Source organism: Motacilla alba, chromosome 2 (assembly GCF_015832195.1).
Source record: "Motacilla alba alba isolate MOTALB_02 chromosome 2, Motacilla_alba_V1.0_pri, whole genome shotgun sequence".
In the NCBI taxonomy this organism is placed as follows: Eukaryota; Metazoa; Chordata; class Aves; order Passeriformes; family Motacillidae; genus Motacilla; species Motacilla alba.
Genome location: NC_052017.1, coordinates 114,271,486 through 114,295,603, shown reverse-complemented (window position 1 = coordinate 114,295,603; position 24,118 = coordinate 114,271,486). Strand labels below are relative to the sequence as shown.

Here is a 24,118-nt window from a genome sequence, read left to right as displayed (position 1 = left end):
AGGGATAATGAGCTAGTTTTGTGTATGTTTAAAACCTGTCTCAAGATGGCTCATATGAAAGAAGAGGAGAAGTCATGGGATGTTTTAACTTCCTAGGTAAATACAATGGACCTTAATGCTGCAAATACCATCCTGGCATCTGGAACCAAAGAGGGTACCCTTAGTATTTGGGATGTTACAACAGCAACAGTGTTGCACCAGTTGCCACATCATTCTGGGACTGTATTTCATGCTGCTTTTAGTCCTGGTACGTTGGATTTCAGTTTTTAATATGCACTGTTGGGAGTTTCAAAGGGAATCTTAATACCATGTAATATATCTTTCTTATTGGAATTACTGTTTTAAGGGAGATGGTGAGATGTTTTGGATTGTCACACATCTCCTCTGTAAGGAATTTAATTGTACACAAGGCCATGCTAGGCTGTAGACCAGTGATTTAGACTCTAAACCAATCTTGTTTATCTTTGCTTGCTTAGAGACTTCATTCCCACTAAATTATTTATAGATAAGTCAGTCAGGTAATGTCATATCCAACATGCTGATCACAGAGTACTTTGGCAACTAGAACTGAATATCTGAACATGCTTTTTCTTCTTGTTTCTTTTGTTTGCTTCCTTCTTTTGTACAGACAGCAGACATCTACTGAGCACAGGGGAGGACTGTTGTTTTAAAGTAATAGATGTACAAACTGGAATGCTCGTATCTTCTGTGACCACTGAAGAGCCACAGAGGTAATGCTGAGAACATGCAGGTTATGGAGCTGGGTGGAGATGGCTGGTGACAGCAGAGTGGGAAGGGCCGTAATACTGGCAACTTTGTTTTATTGAATCACTTTTTAGAGTGAAAAGACTGACATTCTAGCGTGTTGTGTGCATTATGATCAAGCTTTCCAAACTGGGGCAAAATCAAACAGCTCTCTCTGTAAACAACTTTTCAACAACTGTCATGTCCCTTAAAGATGATGACAGCTGTAGCTAACCAGCTCTTCCAGCAGCTGAGCTACTGAAATGTCTAACAAGTTGAATTTTCTTATTTGAATAATCTCTCACTAATATTTATTTTTTGGGTTTATTGTGGAGGTTTTGTTGTAATGCTTTCTTTTTATTTTGATAGTCTTAAAAAAAGATTGGCTTTTAAAATCAAAGACCGATTACCTTTTTCCACCAACTGAAAAGTATACAGTTATTTATGGTTTATCAGATAAACAGATGGAATGCTTATTCAGTTACTGGAGTAAAAATATAGCCACTATACATGGAATACACTTCATTTTTTTTGTGGGTATACATAATTACATATGCGTGTTCACATATATATTTTCACTAGTTATTTGCCTGAAACTCATCTTTGCTTTTTAAGTGATGATTTCAGGAATATGAAGTGGCAGAAGTGAAAGTGGTGGCTCATGAGAGCACTGGAATATCACACACATGCAAAGTTGACTGGGCGCTCTTCTGTTACGGGATTATGTTTCATATTCTGCCTGGATGGGTCTAGGGCAGTCACAGAACCAAGTTTGGGTCATGAATCTTTAAAATAATTTAGGTATAATCTTTCCAGAAAGACTGTGTTAAAAGGTAGTTTCCTTTGGTTTCATATATCTATTTCCAGTTCTTTTTTGACCTAGTTTGGAAATGTTTGGCTGTCATCATGCAAAAGCTTGACATGAACTAATTTCAGATTTACTTGCAGGTGCTTCAAATGGGATGGAAATACAATCTTATCAGGATCTCAGTCTGGTGAATTACTGATTTGGGACCTTCTTGGAGGAAAAGTTACTGAAAGAATCAAAGGGCATACAGGTATGCCTGAACTATTCCCATTCTCAAACTGAATGTGAGATTCCTATTTTCCAGCTCTGTTAGTACTGAAAAGTTTGAGAATCATCTGCTCAGCCAGATGGCTGTTCCTGATGTCAGCTTTACCTGAAACACCAGAATTAAAAGTAGGTCCATGTGAGCCTCCTAGGAAATCAAGTAAGACTGGAATATTGCTTTGTAGAAGAGTGGCCAAAGGGAAATTACTTTCAATTTTTCTAATTCACGCAACATTGCAAAAGTCAATATTTTTCTACCTCTTGGCCCTCAAATATAGTATAGACTGCACTGTATCCTTTTGCCAGTTTTTCCAGACTGAGTCTAACAACATTAAGTTCTCTAGTAAACTTGTTTTGGATGGGGATCTATAGGCTGATTAAATGTATCTCTATAGTCTCAGTGTATCAGCAACCAGGATATGAGGGGAAAAACTACCTAAGTTACTAAGTGAAGTTTTTAAGGCTATTTAACTAAGAACAGTTGTTTCAAACTTCCCTGCTATAAGTTTTACACTGGAACTTGACATGTGGAGAGATCATTCTGTAGTTGAGGACTTTTCAGAAGTGGGCTTCTGAGGCATATGCTAGAAGATGTGAATTTTAACATGAAAATTCCAAATGGCAGTGAAAAAGCTCATTCTTCCTGAATGCTTTCCTTAGTTGCCATCTGCATTCTACATAGCAATGATGTTGTCTCTCTAGTACCAAAAGTCAGCTGAGGCAATGGAGCATGAGATCCTTACTGTGAATAAGAGCAGCTACCTAGGACCCTACTAAAATTCCTCTTAGCATCTATGGTGTCAGTGTAATCCAATCCTCAGACTATGCTAAACTCTCTCAAAGAAAGATCTGTTCTGTCATCTCGAGTACCACACTTACTTGCATTTGGATTTACTTGTTTGTGATTTTGTTCCCAGGTGCTGTAATGTCCATGTGGATGAATGAACAGTGCAACAGTGTTATTACAGGAGGGGAAGACAAACAAATCATGTTCTGGAAACTGCAATACTAAGTGCCTTTCCCTCCAGTCATTTAAATGAACTCTAATTTTAAACCAAACCTTTTAAAGGAACTTAACTCTGTGCAATGACGGCTGCTGAAGTTCAACCAGATAGGAAGCTTTGTTCAACCACAACTTTCTATGTTATGTTGACTTCACTGAGAGCTCTTAACTTCCATCGAGTATGCATTTGTTTTTCATGGACTATCATATTGAAATTGCTTGTGTAAAATGATACCTGATATGAAATTAAAGACTTATTTTTCTGTAATTAAAGAGCTCTTAACTCGCAGTCATTGTTTGATTTACGTGGAATGTATCATAGCTTGCTGCTTGAACTGCTTTGAAAGAAGAAGCTTTTGCATTCTTAATTTAAGCCTTTTAGGGTGTGTGGAGCTTAATGTTGTCATGGTGCGTGCAGCCAACATTTCTTCTTAGTGAAGATGCATGTGATTGTAAATACTACTTTGAACACTGTGGCAGCTGCTGTTCTGAGCAGTCCCCAGTGTGGGCTCCTAGACAGCCCTCAGCTGTGGCTCTTTGCAAAGGCATACAGCACAGTAAGAACAAATTCTCTCTTGCTTTTTCCTACTCAAAACCAGCACTAATGTATTGGTCTGAAAAGAAGACAAGCATAAAATTGATCTCCTAACAGACCAGATAACATACATGTGTTGGGATAAACATTCCTCTAATCCTGTGGCTGCAGTTGGAGCATAAAAGACTATCACTCCTTCTTTTCCTCATTTATATTACTATTCTTAGTAATATTCAGCATTTTCATGTTTTGTTTAGTGTTCCAAACCTTCTTTAACTCAAATCACCTTTGGGATGGAATTTCAGTATGGCATTTAAACAGAGCTACTGTTCCTGGGTTTATCCAATGCCCCAGCTGTCTTAACCCAGGAACAAAGCAGTGTTGCACAAGGATTACTTTCTCTCTAGGACTTCAGGGTATCTTTTCCTGGGAGGAGCTGTTGTGAAGTGAAAGACTTGAATTATTTAAATTGTTTAAATGAAGTATTTAATGGTTTATTTATAGCAATAAGCATTTGCATTTGTAATGCTGCCTCAGTATGACTGAAGATCTATTTATTTATCTGCTGGTCTTCCCTACTGCTGGTGTTGAGGTGCCCTGGCACTATGTCCAGGGCAAGTGTTCTACTGAACTGTGTTCAGTCAGATATCTTGCTTTGGGTTTGACACCGAATGCCTATTCCAAGACACAGCTGTTGCTTGGTATTGTAAAACAATCAGCTTGTGGTTAGGTGCTGTTCTCATTCCCCCAGTCTTCTATTGTGCTGGAGTGTGACCTTATTTTTCAGTAAGGTAAGGCTGTTAAACCAAAGTGGTATTTATTTCAGCTGCACTACTCTCTTGGCTTAGGAGATAACTATTTTTATGTTGTAATCAGTGAGTGTGTGTGGTGAAGCCACACATGGTGAAAGACTAATCCATACCATGCACGCCTGCTGCACCAGTCTTAATCTTGAAGGAGAATGTTTGGTGTCTGCCCTGTTTCTTCACCTTTAAATTTATTTATTTCCCAAACGTATATGTGTGTATGCGAACATGATATAATGTGATTTTTGTACACTTGCCTGGAAATGGCTTGGGTGAATTCTGGATTGTCCTTTGTCACTAGGGGGCCTCCTGCTGAGCTAAACCAGATGAAAATAACTCAGAACTGAGGAAGCAGAAGCTTCAGGATCAAACTCCCTGAGAGAATATACCTTTTTGGTTAAATGTGGATGCATGATATGCAGAGCTGTTGAGTGCAGCTGAGGTTACCTTCTGCTGTAAAGCATACTCACAAAACAGAGCCCTCACCCTGCTCCATTGCCTAAAGCAACCACAGCTTTTTAAAGGGGAAAAACCAGTCAAGTTAACCCTGTTGACTGGTTACTTCCTTGCAGTTTCTGTGAATCTGTGTATATGCATTTAATCATAAGCTACTCTTCAGTGCTAGCTAATTTCTGCCTTAAAACAGGAGCTTTTTGATTATTCTTTTACTTCTGGTTGCTATCTGCTATAGCTGGAAGTTCTTGTATTGACATTCTACCACTGTTTTTTCCAATGGATTGTCCCAGTAGTTCCAGCAATCTGGCTGATAACAAAAAAGTAAGTATTGTCATCTTACATTCTCCCAACATACTGTTGTCTCGGTTTACTCTTTTTTTTCAGTTTTAGTATGATTTGTTTACTAGGGAGTCACAAGATTTAAGTAACCAAATGCCACTTGTTAAGCTGTAAACAGAGTTGTAAAGCCCAATCAGATCTATAATCAGCCCTTGCTGACTCATCTGCTCCTAAGTAAAAACTGGTTAGAAGCAGAGATCAGTGTCTGGGCTGTCCAGGGATTTCACAGCTAAGCAAAGGAGCTTGGCAAAGCCTTTAGAGATGACTGCAGGCACAGGGCTAGGCCCATGAGGCTGAATTATACCAATGCCACAGCAAGCCACCAATTACTGCCAGTGTAGGCTTGCCACAGTGGTTCCAGAGACACATCATTTAGTAACCAAACTGTCCATTAAATTGGCTTGCAGGCTCAATTTGATCACCTCACCAGCCTGAAGTGCTGTAATGGCTTTCTCTGGGTTACCATAACAGAGAAATTCATTTGAGAACAGCAAGCTACATACCAAGACACTTTTTCACTGCTGAACTTGAGTCCTTCCTGGAAGAGCAGGTCTCCCAACCCAGGAAAAGCTACAATTAGCTACACATGCTAATGAGGAAATGGTAGATGAGACTTTGTTTATTGCAGACTGCCAAGCTCTGAAGTGTTTGCTTTTCTTTTTCGTGTGATCTCTTAGAATCTTTTGCATATGTCCCTTAAATGGACAAGCAAAAAAATAATTAAGATGCCGCCACCGCCCCCAGACCAATTCTTGATCCAAGTAAGTTCTGAAGGAATAGCTAAACTGATTCCCCAAATATATCTTTACAAAATAATACCTCTATTGAACTCAAGTTCTTTGCTTTGACTTCATGCTGCTGCGAACTGTGAGAAAACTGAAGTTCAGTAATCCTAGATTTCATAGCTGAAACCTGGAACAGAGCAGAGGGGGAAAAATAGTAAAAAGGCAACCACTAAACTTCAAGTCTCAGTTGAGCATGCCCCTGACCTGTTGTGGTGGGCTGATGCCAATGATCAGTTTCTCACTCACCCTGCCCCCACAGCAAGAGGGGCAAGAGACTCAAAAGTGCAAAAGCTACACAAATTTACAGATTGCAATGGATGGGAGAACTGAGTGAAGAGAAAATAGAAAGTCGGGAAGAAAAAAAAGTGATGCAAAGGTAATCATACCCCTATTCCCACAGCAGACTGATGCCCAGACCAACAACTGCCTTGGAAAGATCCCCCCTAATTATTGCTGAGCACAATGTCAAATGGTGTTGAATTTTCCTTTGGCCAGTTTGGATCAGTGGCCCCAGCTGTGCTCCCTCTCCGCCTCCTGCTCCCTGGGGACAGAGGACAGAGTGAGAAGCAGGAGAGGCCTTGACACTGTGCACACACAACTCAGCAAACACCCTGCTGTGTTATCAGCCCTGCTTTAGTCACAAGCCTCTAACACAGCCCCATACCTGCACCTACAAGAAAATTAAATTCAACTCCTACTTCATTACCTTCATTAACCCAGCCAGACCCAGCACACCCAGCAAGCTGTATGCCATTTTACAGTGAAATTGCAACTCTACAGTTAGTACATCTTGTAGAACAGCTGGCTGCTATTCCATATGTTAAGCTTAAGGTGGAAAGAGAATTAGAATCATAAGAGGGCTTGGGTTGGAAGGGATTTAAAGATCACCTAGTTCCCAGCTCCCAGCCATGGGGAGGGACACCTTCCACTTGACCAGGTTGCTGGGGTTCCATCCAGCCTGGCCTTAAACACTTTGAGGGATGGGGCATCCACAGCTTCTCTGGGCAACCTGTTCCAGTGCCTCACCACCCTCACAGTGAAGAATTTTTTCCATTCAACACATCTTACTTGAAGTAGCCCAGAGCTACCCCTTCTAAAACATTTCAATGTTAAAAGGAGTAAGCTTTTTATAATATTTTACACTGCATTTCCTATCTTAGTTGTTGGCTGAAACTGACCTCAATAAAACAAGCCTGTTTTACCTCATCTTAAGTAGGTACACACACAGGATGTAAAGTTTTGGTCATTTATTTGGTTATGTCTAAATCCTTAAAAGAACATGGTTTAAGGCGAGAGAGAGAAGCATATTAGTTACATTTCATATAACAAGTAATAAAAAGATTTGAGTATCTGTACACTACTTGAATTAACGCTTACTTACTGACTGATGCCTTGAGCTATATTCAGCTAGGTGGCATTTTTGTGTAAACAGTATTTACTAGAACAAAAAATTAACTAGTACTAGCCTTACTACTAATATGCTATTTCAAATCTACTCTTGCAAATAAAAAGCAGTAAAAATGCTCATTTGTCTTAGACATACAAAGCACAGCATTGTCCTGGGTAACAATATGTAGCTTTGCAAGTGATACCTGGTTCCTTTAGTTGCAATGGCTTATAGTAGTAGTAAGCTAAAATAAAGACCTACGAAAAGAAGTCATAACACAATTGGAATTTCACATTGTCAAGCATGTAAGGCTGCAAGTTTTACAGTGTGTGAATACACGAGATATGTTGAACGGTGACATTCCCAGCCATTATTGATGCAAATGCTTGATGCAGCATATCTTCTCTCAGCCTCCAGAAAGGCTCATGTGCAGAAGAAAGAGATCACTGAGTATAATAGCCCAAGTTTAGTGGAATCATCATTATAGATATGTACACACACATCCATGGTGCAAGTTTAGACTTCAGGAACAGAGTGATCCATCAGGCTCTTCATGATGCTAGTTGCCATTCTAAGGAAAAAGGAAAGGCATTCAGGTTTGTAAGACAACTACAGAAGACGACTCAAGCTTCTGCTCGCAGTAGCTTTGTCATGACCAGTCCTTCAATACAAACCAGAAGCTGGACTTTCTCTCCACTATTTTTGACAAGTTGCTACAGACAGCTGCATGAAACTGCAACCCGAGATTAAAGAGAAACCCACAATACTCAGCATTTCTATTAGCAGCTGAGCTGTGTTGTTGGTATCTTTCAGGGTATGGACGTGTGCAAGCAGAGTACAAGCACAAGGGAAGGAGAGCAGAAGGAAAGGTGGCTGTTAGACTGAAAACTGCTTTGTAGAAAGAGGATATCAAGCCAAGGACGTATCCTTTTCCTTTACCAAAAAAAAAAAGACTCAATTACACCTGAAGCACTATTAATGTCTAGCAACTTCAAAGATATTTTTGCAGGACAGATTTAGTTGTAGAAAGCCATTGTTTCCAAAGGATTAGGAAGAAACCCAAAACTATCCTGCCCAGAATCAGTTTTATGCCACAGGAATTACTTGCACTGCAAACAACATTTTAGTTAAAAGGAACAAGTATTTGTAGTATTTGTAGTGTCCAGTTCTTAGAAATTCAGGCTTAGTCAAAAGAAGTTTAGAAAAGGTTTTTTCCAGAAAGGAAAAGGCAAAAGGATCATCACAAAAATAGAATTGATTAAAAACTGTGCCAACCCACACCAATTTGACCAAAACATCAGATTAAACAGATTTTCAGGCATCCCCACCCCTCCTCCAGTCTTCAAGTAAAGTTTATAATTAGGTCTTACCATGAGTAGACTTTCTAGTCACTATCCACTAGATTATAAATAATACCACGGCTGCTTTGTATTACCTACCTCTTTATTATATACTCATAAATACTGGAAGGCATGACAGTGATGGTCACTACGTTTCCAGCTGTTGCCAAGATGTCTGCAACCTGCGAGTCCTGTCAGTAAACAAGAAGTCATATGAGCAAAACAACTCAAGCTGCCTAAGAAAGCAGTGGTTCAAGAGCTTTTTCTATACATATTTCATGAGGCTTTGAGACATCCCCCAACTCCTTGTCTGGAGCACTCAACCTTCAGGACAAATCACTGAAACAGCAATGCCACTGCACAGGTGTTTGTTATGAGTATCTTGCATGAACTGACTAGAGAAGGTACACAGATGTCATACACAATTTCTGCTAAAATTTGATGCAGTTTGGAAGGAGGAAGCTTTCCTTCATTTTGCCAGCAAGGCTGGACTACAGATAAAAACAGAGGACCAGTCTTGCCAGGTAGAGGCAGAGAGGATGAGAATGAGCTGCCCTGACAACCAAGACAAAACTGTATAGAGGCCCAAAACATCTATGTCTCTCCAGCCAAGCTACATCATGACTGAAGTTTTCATTTTATGAACACTAAACAATATATTACAATCTTTTCTCTCTCTCCAAAACAGACTACACAAACATAAAAAGCTCACATCCATCCACACCCCACACACAGTAGTTATTTTACCTTCAACCCAATTACATTCTGGCCATTAATTTCACAGATGTTGTGCTCTGTCAGAAGTCCATTTCTTGCAGCAGAACTGTCTTTCACTATTGAGGTTATTTTTCCATTCTTGAATATGAAACCAACATGTCCTGTGCTGTCCTTATGCATGGTAATAATTCGTTCAAATGGTCTAAAAAGACATTTAAAATAAAAATCTTCAGTTTACCAAACTGCAGAAAAAACCACATTCTATTTTAGCATCTTTATCTTATAAAAAGTAATTGTACTCTAAGGGACTCATATTTTCTATAACGAAAAGTTGTTGGGTATAACTTCATTTTGTTAATATTGTTGTATTAAAATATACTTGTTTATAAACCTTACACGTTTTCCCTGTTCTACAGATATTTCACCATCTGGATTAATAATAATACAAAAATCCTGTACAACATCCACCCACCCACCACCCCAGCGAAACAAACATCCACTAAAAATGAAGTTCTCTACAAACATTACAAGGTCGATAAAACAGCACAGGCAGTTTTAACAACTGTAGTAGACTACAGGATTCCCCAACAACATTTCAACTGTTTTGGGGACAATAAACCTTTTAAACTGTGTCTTAAAAAGGCAGTAGATATAGGAAGGGGGTGCCATGTTGGGCACAAAAGTGGTAGACAGAGCAGGGAATCTACTGCCACAGTATTTTAATTCAGTGTTTGAAGTAACTGCCCCAATCAAAGCAGCTGCACTCCACTGAGTCAGGCTTGGTTCCTAAGCAGGAAAGAACAGGGAAAAAGCTTTGAGGCATAAACTTAGTCACATGAAGTATCATCTGTCTTCTTGCAGCCTACAAGCCTTATGTTGAATCTGACCTATTGTTACTACATACAGTTAGCTACAAGATCATTATTCAAAAAACATATTGGGTCATCAAGCATGCTTTTAGTAAAATTGGCATTAATGCCTATGTAAGCAACAGAGTTCACAAGAAAAGCTCTCATGCTACATAAAATGCAAATGTATTAATTAATAGAGCATTTTGTTACTTTTATTGTTGACTTGCACTTATACTAAATGAAAAAAATTGTATCTGAAAAAAAGCACAGAACTCTTCAGAGTTTAAATTTAACTTGTGCCATCTCTCACTCACTAGTTTATCTTGGAAAATGTTACGCCTCATCATGCTCAGGAAGTTCACAAGTTAGGAACCATTTTGATTGCTCCACACAAAAGGGAACATTTCTGAAGATCTTTACTACCGAAGCATATGGATAAGGAGATTTTGTTAAACCTGCTCAAGCAAGGGGAGACCCAAACCCCACAGAATTACTCAGTGATGGATAATGGCAAATCCATATCTGCAGTTGGCCTTACCTGTCCCGAATGATCATTGAAATCCTTTCAGCAGAAGCCTGTTTCAGAACTTTATGTGCTTTATCAGAACTCCATCCTGCACAGTTTTCACCATTGATCTGCAGAACTTGGTCCCCAAACCGCAGACCAGCAAGGGATGCTGGAGAGTTTGCCTGAACTAACTGGACAAATATACCCTACAAAAGAGGGGGAAAAAAGGAAGGGGAGGAGAAGGGGAAGTTCTTGCTTAAGGATGAAAACCAGTCACAGAACACACAGCCCCTGAAACTTCCCATTCTACACAATATCAGCCAAACAAACAAGACAGAAGGACTTGCTAATTATCTCTTCTTAAGAGGCACTTTTGAAATTTCAGTCTGTTTCTAGATGTATTTAAATGTCTGACAGATACTTAATGCAAGAACAAAGTTCAAAAACCAGCAAATTAATCTAGATCTCTAAATATTAATAAAAAAAAAATACAAGCATAACATTACAGTCTTAAACAAAGGGGTAAACACTTGTCTGTTTTAACAAGTGTTACAAAACTATTTCTAGTGAAACTATCCCTAAAACAAGGTAAAGCATATCAAAGCAAATGATAAATAATACCTTGGGGGAGAGAGGTGTTAAAAAAAAACCACCACCCCATGCTACATTTTCTGCATTAGAAGAACTACAGAAAAGTACTTTAACCCTATATGCTACCTGCAGTACAAATGTTTTAAAACATTCAGATTAAATAGCTTAAATGGTTTAAGCACCTTTTACAAAAAAGGAGATACTTCTAAACTGTCGGCAGTTATTACATACTGCTGAACATGAAGTACTGCCCAGTATTTCCACAAAGGTAAAGACAAGCAGTCCTGAACTGATAAAAAGTATCACAGCAACTATGCAAGGACAAGTTCACACTCTAAAGTGAAACAAAAAATATTGTATGTATTTTTCAGGTCTTATAAAACACATGGCATTAAACTGCAGCTGTAAATTCAGCTCCTAGTCCAGAGAGCTGGAAATCTAGTTACGAGTCTAACAAAGGACTTTAACATTGTGGTAACAGATAAGAAACCATTATACAGAAGACTATTTTGTGACCACATCCTAACTGCACTACTAATCCAGTCCAGCAGTAAAATCTCTAGAGGCAAAAGCAACTTCCACACTTACATTATCAACAGACTTAAGGCGAAGTCCAATTCTGCCATCTTGATCTTTACACAGAATTGCTTCACGGATGCCTTGCTTAATTTCTGCTCTGCGAATTCCAATATCATTTCCAGTCACTGGAGCTACCATGTAATTAGTAGAAGGTCGTGTTACCAGTTGCTGGTTAAAACAAAACAGCCAGACAACTTAGTTTCAACTTTTAAGAATAGCTATATGTCAGTTTGTATGAAATTATATTTTAAAAAAACTACACAAAATAAGCCACCAAGACAACACCAAGTCTCCGCCACCCCCTCCCAACATTAGAAATTGACTGCTCAGTTTCAGAAGACTAAAATAGGCACTGCAACTTAAATAATTCACCTCTCAGTCAAGTATTGCTAGTACTTAAGGCAAATAACAATCTGCTCTCTCGAGTGCTACATACACATTTAGTCTTTACATTTTTGTTTTCTAGAATATGCGTGATTGGTACCTACACCCTGTGGCTGAGCAGCTGCTGCCACTGCTAAGTTTCTCTGCACCTCTTCCTCATTGAGGCTCAGGCCCATATATTGAGAAAGTTCTGGATACAGTCTGGGGTACAAGCCTACAGGAGAAAAACCAAAACAAAAATCAATACAACAATTGGTTGAAAAGAATGAGCAGTTAACTGCTTTCACATGCACAATTACTTCAACAAATTTTGTGCTTTTGTAATCATTTAATTGGAAAATTATGGCAGAAGACCCACTTGAATCAGAATTGTTATTCTGGCCTGGTTCAGAAGAGTAACCAGACAATCAGCACTTCTGAGATAAAGAACTTACAGGAGAACTTTCAGTTTCACTTACTCTATTCACCCTTTAAAACACAAACACCAATAGACACACGGTGACATGTTCCAAAACCAACACTGTGCTGCATTGCGTAAGGACACGCCCTTCAACTCTAGAACTTTGAGGCAATTAGTGCAGAACTGCTCCCTTCCCCACCCCCAAACCAGGTGTGCTGAAGAACACACAGAGACCTTCTCCCAAGTTCGAAAGAGCAAGAGGCATTCATGCCGAGGATATTCCAGCTCTGAGGCATGGGAAGGTTTCTGCAGAAGCCTTCTGGTTCTAAGGTTCACACTACAATCTGCTTTGAGTCTTCATGGGAAAGTAGCTGTCATTTTGTCACAGCTTCAAGCTGAAGGGGCTTTATACATGCCTCTCAACAAGACAAAACACACACAGCCTTTAAAACATCCCTCTATGCGCAAGCAGAGGGAGGCACAAGGAGTGGGAGGAAAGGAAGTTGAACTGACAGACTTGTCAGACCTTGAGCTGAACAACTCTGGAAATAAACTTGATACTGCTCTTGACATTCCACAGATCATTAACTGGTGCCATCTAACAAGTGCCAGTTATGAGAATTCTTAAGAGTCCCCCTGACATTCTCACTAAATGAGTGGGGACAGAAAAAGCTCCTTGGAGAGAGAGGCAGTGGAAAGAAGGGCTTCAGAAGCAATCAGACACCCCAGTAGTAAAAAGGCTTAGGTTTCTGGTGTTCGTTTATGGGTATACATGTATAAAACCAGCTATTTTAAGAATCCATGTCTGACCAGCAACAGAAAGTAATTTTTCTGGGAAGGAGCAAAGGTCAATGCAAGGTGAATGCCAGTATAAACAAGAGATTTTTTTTTTTTGCTCTTTAATATGCTGCTTTGCATGAGAGCAGTCTGATCATATTTCTGCTAATAAGTCTCTTCTCACTAATCCAGAAGCTTATAGCTTCATCAATATTGATTAAAAAGTTTTTGATGAATAAATTTTCTATTTTTGCTTCCTTTTTCAATCAAGCCCCTAGGATTATACACCACACAGCACAAGATATCTGCAGCTACCCAATTCTTCTTTTTGTTCTTTACTACACCAGATGCTTCTTTGCTGGCTGATTTAAATTCTCATTGAAAACAGAGAGTGCTCAAAATAATGGAACACACAGCAGAACACAAAACTCTTGATGTTGTATAGTCTCCACTTTCTGTCAGAACAGAAGTATTTCTAGTGGTGATGTAGTGTTCTTCCATTTGGGATATATTGAATGGTATATAATCATTCTTCAGTCACAGAATTCCAGAGCAATGCACACACAAACTGATGTCAAAATTATGTTTTGGTTCCAGCTTGCCAAATACATGCAGGAGAATTCAAACTATGGACAGCAGTAAAAATGTTACCAAGACTGCTGAAGCAAACTCAAATCTGGTCTGGTGAGGTTAGGCCAGGTAAGTAACTAATCCAGATATGATCTACCAGAGGCAACTCTGGTGAGCTATGCAAACATCTGCCTTAAAGTCATCTTAGATACAGAAGCACCCAGAGGAGAACTGGAGACAAAGCTCCTCCACCAACCTTTAATATCTGATCGAGCAGCATTCCTGACCACCATTCCAGCACTGCTGCTGGTCTTGCTGGTTATAAGGCTTTAGGCCTTTTAAATTTACTAAAGCAGAGCTCTAACCTCAAACATACTTGTGCACCTTCGTAGATGTTCATGTGCACGGGAGAAAAGAAGGAGAAAGTACAAGTACAAATCATTCAGCTTTAGATCTGATGGTTTTCCCACCACACATCTGATTCCAAAATCTGCTGCAAGCTTTATGTTGGTTGCACAACAAGATTAAGTGCCAGCTTCCTGGGCACTTGTTGACAGATATTTGTCTTTGTCCCAAAGCAAACTCAGTCTAGAGGAAAGACTGACTCACGCTGTCCTCTAAAGCTTACAAATACATATGTGATAAATAAGGACAACTAAGCGTCTGAGGTAAGAGCTAACAGAGCCTAAAGGCACCAGCATCAAATCTTGTTACGGTAGGCTCACTTGGAAAAGGTTGCAAAAAGAGAAGGGTGACTGCTTGCCACAACTTCCTTTTATAAGCAAACACTGTTTTTTGACTCCTATAGCACCTTACCAAGGTGGGTGTTAGCATTTCCAAAATGGAAATGTAAACAGGGTAACATTTATTTCCCTTTGCAAATAGGGTAACATATTCATAGCTATTTTTGACTGTACTGCTACTAAATAACTTTAGGATTTCGTAACTGCTTTCCACAACATTATCCATAGGATACTATGCAGTACATGAGCTTACCACCATCACAAGGAATTGGAGCAGAAGCTTCAGACAAGATTGCTGGATTAGCTGGATTTGAAGAAAAGGCAGTCTGAGCCTAAAAGCAAAGAAACTCACATATGTTACCTTGTATAAGAAAAAATAAATCTTTATTATGCAGGCAGGAGACTTAGTATTTTCTTTTTTCTTGTATATGCTAATTACTATTCACCTTAAGGTAATGAAGTCAAACTTTTAATGTGAAATAAATAGCTTCAATACAACATGCTGTAATAGTATCAAAACTACTTTGGCAGATCAACTCATATCTTCCTCAGAGACAAAGCTACAGTGATAATGCAGAAAGGCTTTCCTGTCAACCTCTTCTATTTACGTCATTAAGCAAGTTAAAAAGCCTTAAAGGAAACATTACTTTTGTCTAAAAAAGCTTACAAATAAGTTTTAAGGTATGACCTTTAGCAGAGTGTTTTGCAATTACTTTTTTCAACTAGATAGCAGCAGTTTTACTTCTTCACACCATTTACAGACATTGCTAGTGGGATCCATAATTCTTTTCAGGTGTCCAGTTCCATGCAATCCCATGCTACTAGTATGTCTTCTGAAAGAATTAGACCTTCCAAGATGATTTTTCAACAGCCACTACAGTGAACACACTAAGCTTTATTTCTGTATTGCCGACTGGCTTACTTTATTAAGTTCTCTTGTATCTGTGAGTCAGTTTCCTTCCTTTTCAATACCTCAGCTCTATTTTTTGGCCTTGTGTGTTCATGACCAGTGAAAAATACAGCCTTAGAGATGCCTCTTAAGCATGATGGAAATAGCTATTCCAGTAACTTTCCTGAGGTTGAAAGTCAAAGGTGGGGGTGGGGGGGCAGGGGGAAGAAGTACTCAATGCATACTGAAATGTTATGCTGAACAGGACACATACATTTTCTAACACAACATGACAGTCAAATTACTTCATGATGTTAAGGAAACACTTAAAAATAGAAAACTTCTCAGTCCTGTTCAGTCCAGGAAGTTGTCTTTAAAAAAAGGTTTCACAGCAAGAATGAGTCATTATTTAGCAATATCACATGTATTTAGAAGCACAGCCTCTAACTCAAATGATGGACAAAAAGAGCAGGTTAGAATAATATTTAATGTAACAAGTCTGTTTGTTTTAGCCAGCAGTCATTTGAATCTTAGTCACTCATTGCAGTTACAGATAAAGTCTTTCAGCACTCTGCCCCCTCTTCTCCTAAGAATGCTCTCAGACTTATTTAAAGAGACAGCATTTTTATAATGCATTCTTTGGGAGAAGGAAATAATTCAGCCTTTGATACCAGCAGGTCAAGGGAGGTGATTCTGCCTCTCTACTGGGCCCTTGTGAGACCCCACCTGGAGTGCTGTGTCCAGCTCTGGCATCCCCAGCATGGGAAAGGCATGAACCTGTTGGAGCAGGTCCCAAAGAAATGATCACAGAAGCAATCAGAAGATGGAACACCTCTCCTATGAGAAAAGGCTGACAGAGCTGGGGCTGTTTAGCCTGGAGAAGAGAAGGCTCTGGGGAGACCTTAGAGCAGCCGTCCAGTACTGAAGGGGGCTTACAAGAAAGATGGTGACAGACCTTTTAGCAAGGCCTGCTGCAATAGGACAAGGGATAAAGGTTTTTAATTAAGAGAGGGTTAGATTTAGACCAGATATGAGAAACAAGTCTTTCAAAATGAGGGTGGTGAAGCACTGGAACAGGTTGTCCAGAGAGGTGCTAGATGCCCCATCCTTGAAGACATTTAAGGTCAGGTTGGGACATTTAAGGCTCCAAGCAAAGTGATGGAATTGAATATGTCCCTGCTTGTTGCAGAGGACTTGAACCCAAACCCAGTGATTCTATGAAAAGTATCAGTGAAAATGGAATGGCTTACATTTATGATTATGTTTATGACAATTTTCAACTGTAATATACAAACTCTAGCAGTTGGTCAATAATTGGCCTAAGGAGCACGTTCTTGGCTCCAGGCTACTCAATTTTTAGTTCAGCATTACCAGACTGTAGATAAAGGACTGTGGTTACATAAGAAGAATGGAGTGGGCGTACACAACCAGGATCAATCCCAACATAGCACCCACAACTTCAAAAGCCCCACCCGACACACACAAACACAGATGAGATAGGGCACTGAATTTTGGGATAGCACAGGAGAGTTAAGAAGCTGTTCTTGTAGTTTGCTTGATGGCTTCCCAATGAAAACAGGACAAGGACAGAAGTGTCAGCCACCTTAAAACACACTATAACTTCTTGCTGCTGTTTAAACCAGGAAGGAATGCAGGTTAAGTTCAGGAAAAGGTAAAATGTTGAAGAAGGTAAGGAAACTCCTTGTGAAATGCATCCACATCAAACTTCTCATAGACTTTTTGATCCATTCAAGTGTTTTTCATTATTTTGTTTCACAGATATTTTTTAGTCCTCATCGTATCTAATAATAAAACTACCAATACTCTTACACATAAAGGGTTTTGCACAAAGGTGATAATCTTGGATGTACTGTGAGAACTGGTCACTACTATGAACTAGCCAGAGGACAAGTCTGATTCCAGATGGCATTAAGACAGCCAGTGCCCTTGTTGTTTTGTTTTTTTCTCAAATGACCACAAAAACTTTCTGCCACAGATTTGGACACTGGGAATGAGATGCAGCAGATTTATTAGCTTAGTCATCAAGTCAGAGCTGAAGTATGGGAAAAGACTGACTGTATTGTCTATTTAAGATCATGTATCTATACTTCAAAAAACCCAAACATATTAAAGACAAATGAACACAAATGAATAGATAAAGCAAAATAAATATAACCAGCCAGTAAAATAAGCATTAATCATATTACATCAAGCTACAAAGTGAACAGGTTGCCTTCCCATTTCAGAGTGAGATGGTAAAACAAGTTCTCAACTACAGTAAGTCTCCCCTTTCCTGGATTCAATATCAAATACATTACTGTCATCAAAACTCATCGTTTTTAAAGTCCACCATACCTGAATAACTTTGTCCACCTTCAGATCTTCTAGGGAAGGATAGAGAGACATTCTGATGAAGTCCTACTGGGCAAAGGGCAGACTAGAAAAAAATCAAATGGGAAAGCAAACAAACAACAGGATTAGCTTTCAGATATTTACTGAGTTTAATTCCTTATTTTTTTTTCTTTTAAATAAATTAACCAGAATAAGTGCTAAACAAGTGTTCTGTGACCTGCCAGTCAGCAGTAAAGATATCTGGCACTACAGATGAATTCCATTAAGACTACCCATTTAATCTGTTATCAACAGCAGCCTTTGGCTAATAGGCTTTATTTAATATACTTAGCACTGACAAAGTTTAGGTCTCAATGAAGGGAAAACTTACACAGAGCAAAACATTTCACAGGAAGCAAAGAAAGACTTTAGGAGGTCAAGATGCAATTACGACAAGGGTTAGGAGGAAAAACCTAATCACTCTCGTCCCAACAGGGACAGTATTTTACATTCGACTGCGGGAGCTTCCACTCTGTTGTCTAAAATATTTAAATACTTTCAACACTTCTAATATTCCACTGACCTGCTTTTGCCTGGGATAGAGCTAATGTTCTTCCTAGTGCTGTGTTTTGGATTTAGGATGAGAATATTAATAACACACTAATTGTTTTAGTTGTTGCTAAAAAGTGTTTATACTAAGTCAAAGGCTTTCCAGTTTCTCATGCCCTGCCACTGAGAACGCTGAAGAGGCACAAAGAGCTGGGAGGGGACACAGCCAGGACAGCTGACCCAAACTAGCCAAAGGGATACCATGTGGCATCATGCACAGTATATAAACTGGGGGAAAACCTGGCCAAAGGCACAGGCGTTGGTCAGCAAGTGGTGAGCAGTGGCAACGTGCATCACTCATTTTATATAGTCCGACTATTTAATTTTTTTTTCTTCCTTTTTTGTCACATTAAACTATCTAATCACATCAACCCATGACTTCACACTTTACTCTTCTGATTCTCTCCCCCCATCCTGCTGGGGCAGGGGGAATCAGCGAGCAATTTTGTGGTGCTCAGTTTTTGGCTGGAGCTAAATCATGAGATCCAGCAAGAAGCCACTAGAGAGACCTTGGCCTCCCATCTCCATTTGCAACACATTAATTGCAGCAAGAGACCTGTAAAAACTAGGAAGATTCAGTAAGTGGTGAGTTTCAAAACACAGATATTCCAGGCTGGCTGTCATGTGATGTTTAGAGAGCCCTTGTGACAACTTATCAGGAAGTAATAAAAAAAAATTTAAAAAAAGGGAAAAAACTCCCAAACCCTAAGCAAAAAAAAAAAAAAAAAAACAAAAAAACAAAAAAAAACACCAAAAAACAAACAAACAAAAAAAAAAAACCAAAAACAAAAAAAACCCCAACAAAACTATGACCAGAAAAACCCCACTTCACATGATATTCTTAAGGCACCATGCTGACATCCAACTCTTCTAGAACCAGACACCTGAAGCTTCAGAAAATGCCATTTTTCCAGAGCTCCTTAACTCACACCTCACACTCTCACAGAGATCAACTGGACTTTGGAAATTCACAATAAAATATTCCACAGCAGTATATGGGAACATTTTACTGAGAGGGATGGAGAGGGACATAATCAGAAGACAATAGAATGTGATACAATTTTGCAAATCACAGAAAGTACTGAAAATATAGTTAATACAGAAGCTTTAATAAAAGTTTTTGGTTTGGGGAATTCATTTTCTCATTCAAAGAAAAGAAGTTCTTATTAAAGCAGAAATTCAGCAAAAAATTTCAGACTAAAAGTGACCATTGCATAAATCCTTGAGCTATTGCCTCTTCAAGTGCAGACACAAAGTCCATTTCTAAATGAACACCACACACACAGATGCCCAACGTGATACTGCAGTAACACAATAGACATCTCTTCATATTACACTAAATTCATCAACAGCTTTTATGTTTGTTCAGCAGTGCCCAACAGCTCCAGTATCATGTTAAACTGCAATTAAAACTTCAAAAAAGCATGCTCTAAATGTGACAGAGATCTAAACTGTAAACACGTGTTCTATTACAATAAATAATTGCCACTGACTTTTTTGATTAATTGTTGCAACTCTACCAAACATAGTTAAAGCCTGCAAACTATAAATTAAACACATGCGTTTAAGGCCACATTGAAGATCTGTTTTAATCCAGTATCAACCTGAAACAATGAAATGCTTCTGCTCATCCAAAATGGGTAATAGCAAACGTAAGCCAAAGCCCTTGACCAGGTAAGCGGCTCCTGGATGCTCCACTCTGCTGCTCACACCAGTCAAGGTACACATGGCATCAGACTCAGTGCAACAGCAGCCCTGGTAGATTCAGGTGCTGGTGCCAGCACTGGCACATGTTCAGAGTCAGCACATCCCTGGCAGCAAGAGAGGGCAGGCCAAGGACAGCATGCTCCCAAAGGAGTCACCCCATAGCCGGGTGAGGAGAGGCACAACAGCAGCACTTCGCAGGTGATGATCTTGGCATCCACAGAGCTGCAGAGCACAGCACAGGCAGTGCCAGGTCCCCTGCCCCAGTGACCAACTTCCATGGAACACCCTGGCCAGCTTTATTTCTCCTCCACAGACCAGTCTCTGCACACAGTCGCTTGGTTACCAGGCAACCTCAGCCTTCTGCTAGTTTATGAAGAGGAGCACAGTGTTATCTGTAGAAAAGCACTAGCAAAGCTAAACAAATACTAGTGCTCAGATTACATAAGACAACATTCCAGAAGTTTATCCTGCCCCTTGACCACCCCCTCAGCCTCCCCTCCCCAGCCAAGAGCTAACAAACCCAAGCGTTTGTCACCAAGGATCTGCTAGGCTGGCTCCCTCGTCACAAGCTCACCAGTTCCTGGATTTGGTTTTCCAACTAAATAGCCAGAGGAACAGTCACCACTGTAACTGCATTCAGTGAGCTCATAACTTTGCATATGGTAACACAAATACCACATGTCAAGATAACATGAGAGCCACGTGAATATTGTACTTGGTTTAAAAAAGGATTGTTAAGTAACAATTGCCACTGTCAGGGACCACCAGAAATTGCAGGAAGGACTTGTCCACGACTTCTGTACAATGTTATTCCCAGTATAAACATGAATTTCAGCTGGTGCTGTAACGGCTTTAGGCACTAGGGAGTGGATACCGCAAAACATGAGTCACTACAACCTCCTCTTCTCCCTTAAAAATCTACACCAACATCAGAATCACTTTCCCCAGTCATTTCCATACTGTGAGGAGACCAAGTGTTTAGGGACCTAGAAATGAAAACAAAAGGAAAGGCATGGGGCAGGAGCTGTAACTCAGCTGGCGACCCGCAAAACCTGGCAGTAAAGACCTCGCCCCCCTCTTCAGTACACTTGGCTGGAAAGTCTGACTGCCCATGCCAGCACGTCCCACTAAGGAGATCCTGTTTGCCAAAGGGAAGTACAGGGCCACCGATCGGAGAAGTATGAAAGGCGTCACTCGTGACACACTGAGCCTGCCAGCAGGAAGTCTCCAAGGTGGTAGTGATCCCAAACTGCTTTCGGTGGAGCGGCTGGGAGGAGACGGGCATTCCCGACGGCATTCTTCAAAAGCATAGGAGGGTCCTGCTAAACCCCAATTTGGCCAGCCTGTAATGACTGCAGTCTTTGAAAGCACCAGCAGCCAAAACAAAACACAAAACGCCCCCCCCCCCCATATGTCTTCCTCCTGTAGCCCGTGGAAAAAGTACAGTAGGCCACAATGTTGGCACCTATAGTGGAACACTGACTCCCACTTCTAGAAATTAGGAGCTTATGAGCCCCGAAATTCATCTTTAAAGCAGATCGAGGACAACACTTCCCGAAGGTCAGGCTGAGACATCACGAACAGAGGAACGGTTTCGTAAGACGCGTTCTCCACTAATAACTCAGTATTTCCCTTCTGATACATATCTAATTAGCCTGGGAGCAATCGCCCTCATTATGCGCTCAGCTCCGAAACCTGATGCCTCCATTTCAGACCTGAAGCAGGGCTCGGCTGCCTGAAAAGGCCCGTCCTATCACTCCACTGCTGCAGCACCTTTCAGCCCGTCATAAGAGAACTTAACACAAATGCCCGAGCCTCCCCCGCGCAGTGGCCGCGGAGCCCCAAGGAGGGGCCAGAAGGCGCTCCCAGGCCCGAGGGCCGGGCACAGACAGTCACACAGGGCCTCATCCAGGCGCTGCTTCCCCTGTCCGCGGGCGGAGGAGCCCCTCGGGCCGGCAGCGCCCCGAGCCGGGCTGAAGCCCTCCCCCCGGCCGGCTGCGGGGAGCGGCGGCCCCGCAGGAGCACGACCGCGGCTGGAGCGGGCATCAACACCGCCCTCGCAAGCGGCACAGCGGGGCCGCCTCGGCGCCGGCCGCCCCCTCCCCGCTCCGCCACGCCCGGCCCGCAGCCCCCCGCCCGCCCCGAGGAGCGCACAAAGGGCCGCGGGGACGGGACCCCGCCCGCCGGCCCCTCGCTTACCTGCGGCCCAGGGGGGTGTTGGCTGCCGTCCGTCGGGGCCCGCAGTACGGAGAGGGGCGGCGGGAGCGACTCCCCTGGATCCCGGCAGCGCCGCTATGAACGGAGCGGGGGCGGCGGCGGAACTGGCCCGGCCCCGCGCATGCTCCGGCGGCGGCGGGGAAGGGGCCGCGGCCGCGGCTGAGCTTGGCTGCCGGCGCTGTGGGGCTGGGGGGAACCCGCGGGGTGGCGGCGGCGGCCTCGGTCCCCTCTGGCCGCTTGTTTGGCGTAGAATCTTGGAATCATCAAGGTTGGGAGATCTTCAACATCATCCAGTCCATCCGTCTACCTGGCAGTACCGCTGTAACCACTGAACCACATCGCCAGATCCAGACGCCTCTTAACACCTCCAGGCATGGTGACTCGGCCGCCTCCCTGGACAACCTAGTCCAGTTCCTGACCACTCCTACAGTGAAAAAAAAAATTATAATATCTGATCTGAGTCTTCCATGTTTCAGTTTAAAGCCATTTGCTCTGGTCCCCTCACTGCAGGCAAGGCAGGAGAGACCGGCCCCCACCTCAGCATAACCTCCAGTCAGGGAACTGTAGAGAGCGATGAGCCTCTGAACCTCCCCCTGGCATGTCTTTGTTTTTGTAGGGCCTTAGACTCATTAGTGTGCCTTTATTGGTTGGTAGCTGTCGTCCCCGTGGAGAAAAAGTACGATTTTCTGCTAATTTTCCTACTTTTTAAATTTTTTTCTGCTGTAATAAAGCACACTCCACTAACGGCCTCGTGTGTGCCTTGTTTTGCATGTTTGCCGTGGATGGGCAAGCTGTGACACATCAGAGTCAGAGTGACCACATCACCTGCCCCACGGTCCAGCACCTGCCTGAGCCTACTCCTACGGACAGGCATCAGAAGCAGAGCTTTTATCCTGGAGAGGCTCCCCTGAAGCAACCATGATGTAAAGTGTACCAGCAACAGAGAAATGCCAGAACAAGCTCATAAAGTTGTTCTTTACCATATTCAACTCAATTACCATAACTACCTGCCTTCACCTTATTTAGAGTATGAACTTCTCTAGCATCAATTTTTGGTCTTCCCTTCTTCATGACAAATCTTTGCCTGTTATCAAATATTGTTCATCATACAGATAATTAAATATGCTGAGTGCCCTAGAGCTTCTCTTCACCTAAGAAGAGCTGAAAGAGAAGAATTGGGCTGTCCTCCAGCACCCAGGAAGGAGGTCTGCTCCCACCTACAGTCTCTTTCTCCTGCCCTCAGCCAGTCCCAGCAGTTGCCGAGCTCTTCTGAGAGAAAGCTAAACTTATTGCCCCAGGAGAAACCAAATCCACCAAAAAAACATGGATGCTTTTCTGCTGGTTAGTGAGCCGTACTAGCAATAAAAGGCTCTCTCAAGCACAAGCATGAGCCAGAGCAAGGGAGTGTGGGGCTGAAAACAGGAGAAAGGAAGAAGCAGAAGGAGAAATGGGAATGAGAGGGAAGGTTGTTTCGCTTCACTCTGACACTAACAGGCTGTTTCACCATTTGAGCTGTCTGCACAACCATAACCTTAGTTAAGATAAACAGAAATTTTGTTGCAATATATATTTTTCTGTTGTTGTTGCAATGTATTTTCCAGTTCTTGATTCTCTCCAGTTGCGAGCGTCTTTGGTGAGCACCACAGGGACTGGGGTAGCAGCCACAGCAGTGCTGAATACAGAGGAACAGCAACTCTCTGGCTGCTCAGGAGGCTCCTGTTTCTATATCCAGTAATCAGCCAGACCTGGAACCTTCCTGCATGCCACTACCTGAACCA

At 41.5% G+C, this 24,118-nt stretch overlaps 2 protein-coding genes across 3 annotated transcripts in view; one reads left to right on the top strand and one right to left on the bottom strand.

Annotated features, from left to right (window-relative positions):
* NSMAF (neutral sphingomyelinase activation associated factor) overlaps positions 1-3,102 on the top strand; it is a 38,703-nt gene extending 35,601 nt beyond the window's left edge. For both annotated transcript variants that reach the window (XM_038127131.1, XM_038127133.1), the window contains exons 28-31: positions 97-247; positions 629-731; positions 1,693-1,802; positions 2,734-3,102. In XM_038127131.1, the coding sequence (XP_037983059.1) occupies positions 97-247; positions 629-731; positions 1,693-1,802; positions 2,734-2,828 (459 nt within the window). In that variant the 3' untranslated portion in view covers positions 2,829-3,102. The remainder of the gene's footprint in view (positions 1-96; positions 248-628; positions 732-1,692; positions 1,803-2,733) is intronic.
* A 3,870-nt stretch (positions 3,103-6,972) lies between these two features.
* LOC119697054 (syndecan binding protein) lies at positions 6,973-22,626 on the bottom strand. The gene is made up of 9 exons (XM_038127134.1): positions 22,323-22,626; positions 17,832-17,913; positions 14,841-14,919; positions 12,202-12,311; positions 11,723-11,881; positions 10,574-10,749; positions 9,215-9,386; positions 8,567-8,658; positions 6,973-7,698 (listed from the first exon to the last, which is right to left on the bottom strand). The coding sequence occupies exons 2-9, from the start codon at positions 17,880-17,882 to the stop codon at positions 7,644-7,646; spliced, it is 894 nt and encodes a 297-aa protein (XP_037983062.1). The 5' UTR covers positions 17,883-17,913; positions 22,323-22,626; the 3' UTR covers positions 6,973-7,643.
* Positions 22,627-24,118: the final 1,492 nt, after the last annotated feature.

Coding starts and splice junctions, on each gene's coding strand:
- LOC119697054 (XM_038127134.1), bottom strand. CDS start 17,882: ATGTCTCTCTATCCTTCCCTAGAAGATCTGAAGGTGGACAAAGTTATT. Junction 12,312..14,840: donor TCCAATTCCTTGTGATGGTG/GTAAGCTCATGT, acceptor TTTCTCCTGTAG/GCTTGTACCCCAGACTGTAT. Junction 7,699..8,566: donor TATGAGTATATAATAAAGAG/GTAGGTAATACA, acceptor CTTTTTCCTTAG/AATGGCAACTAGCATCATGA.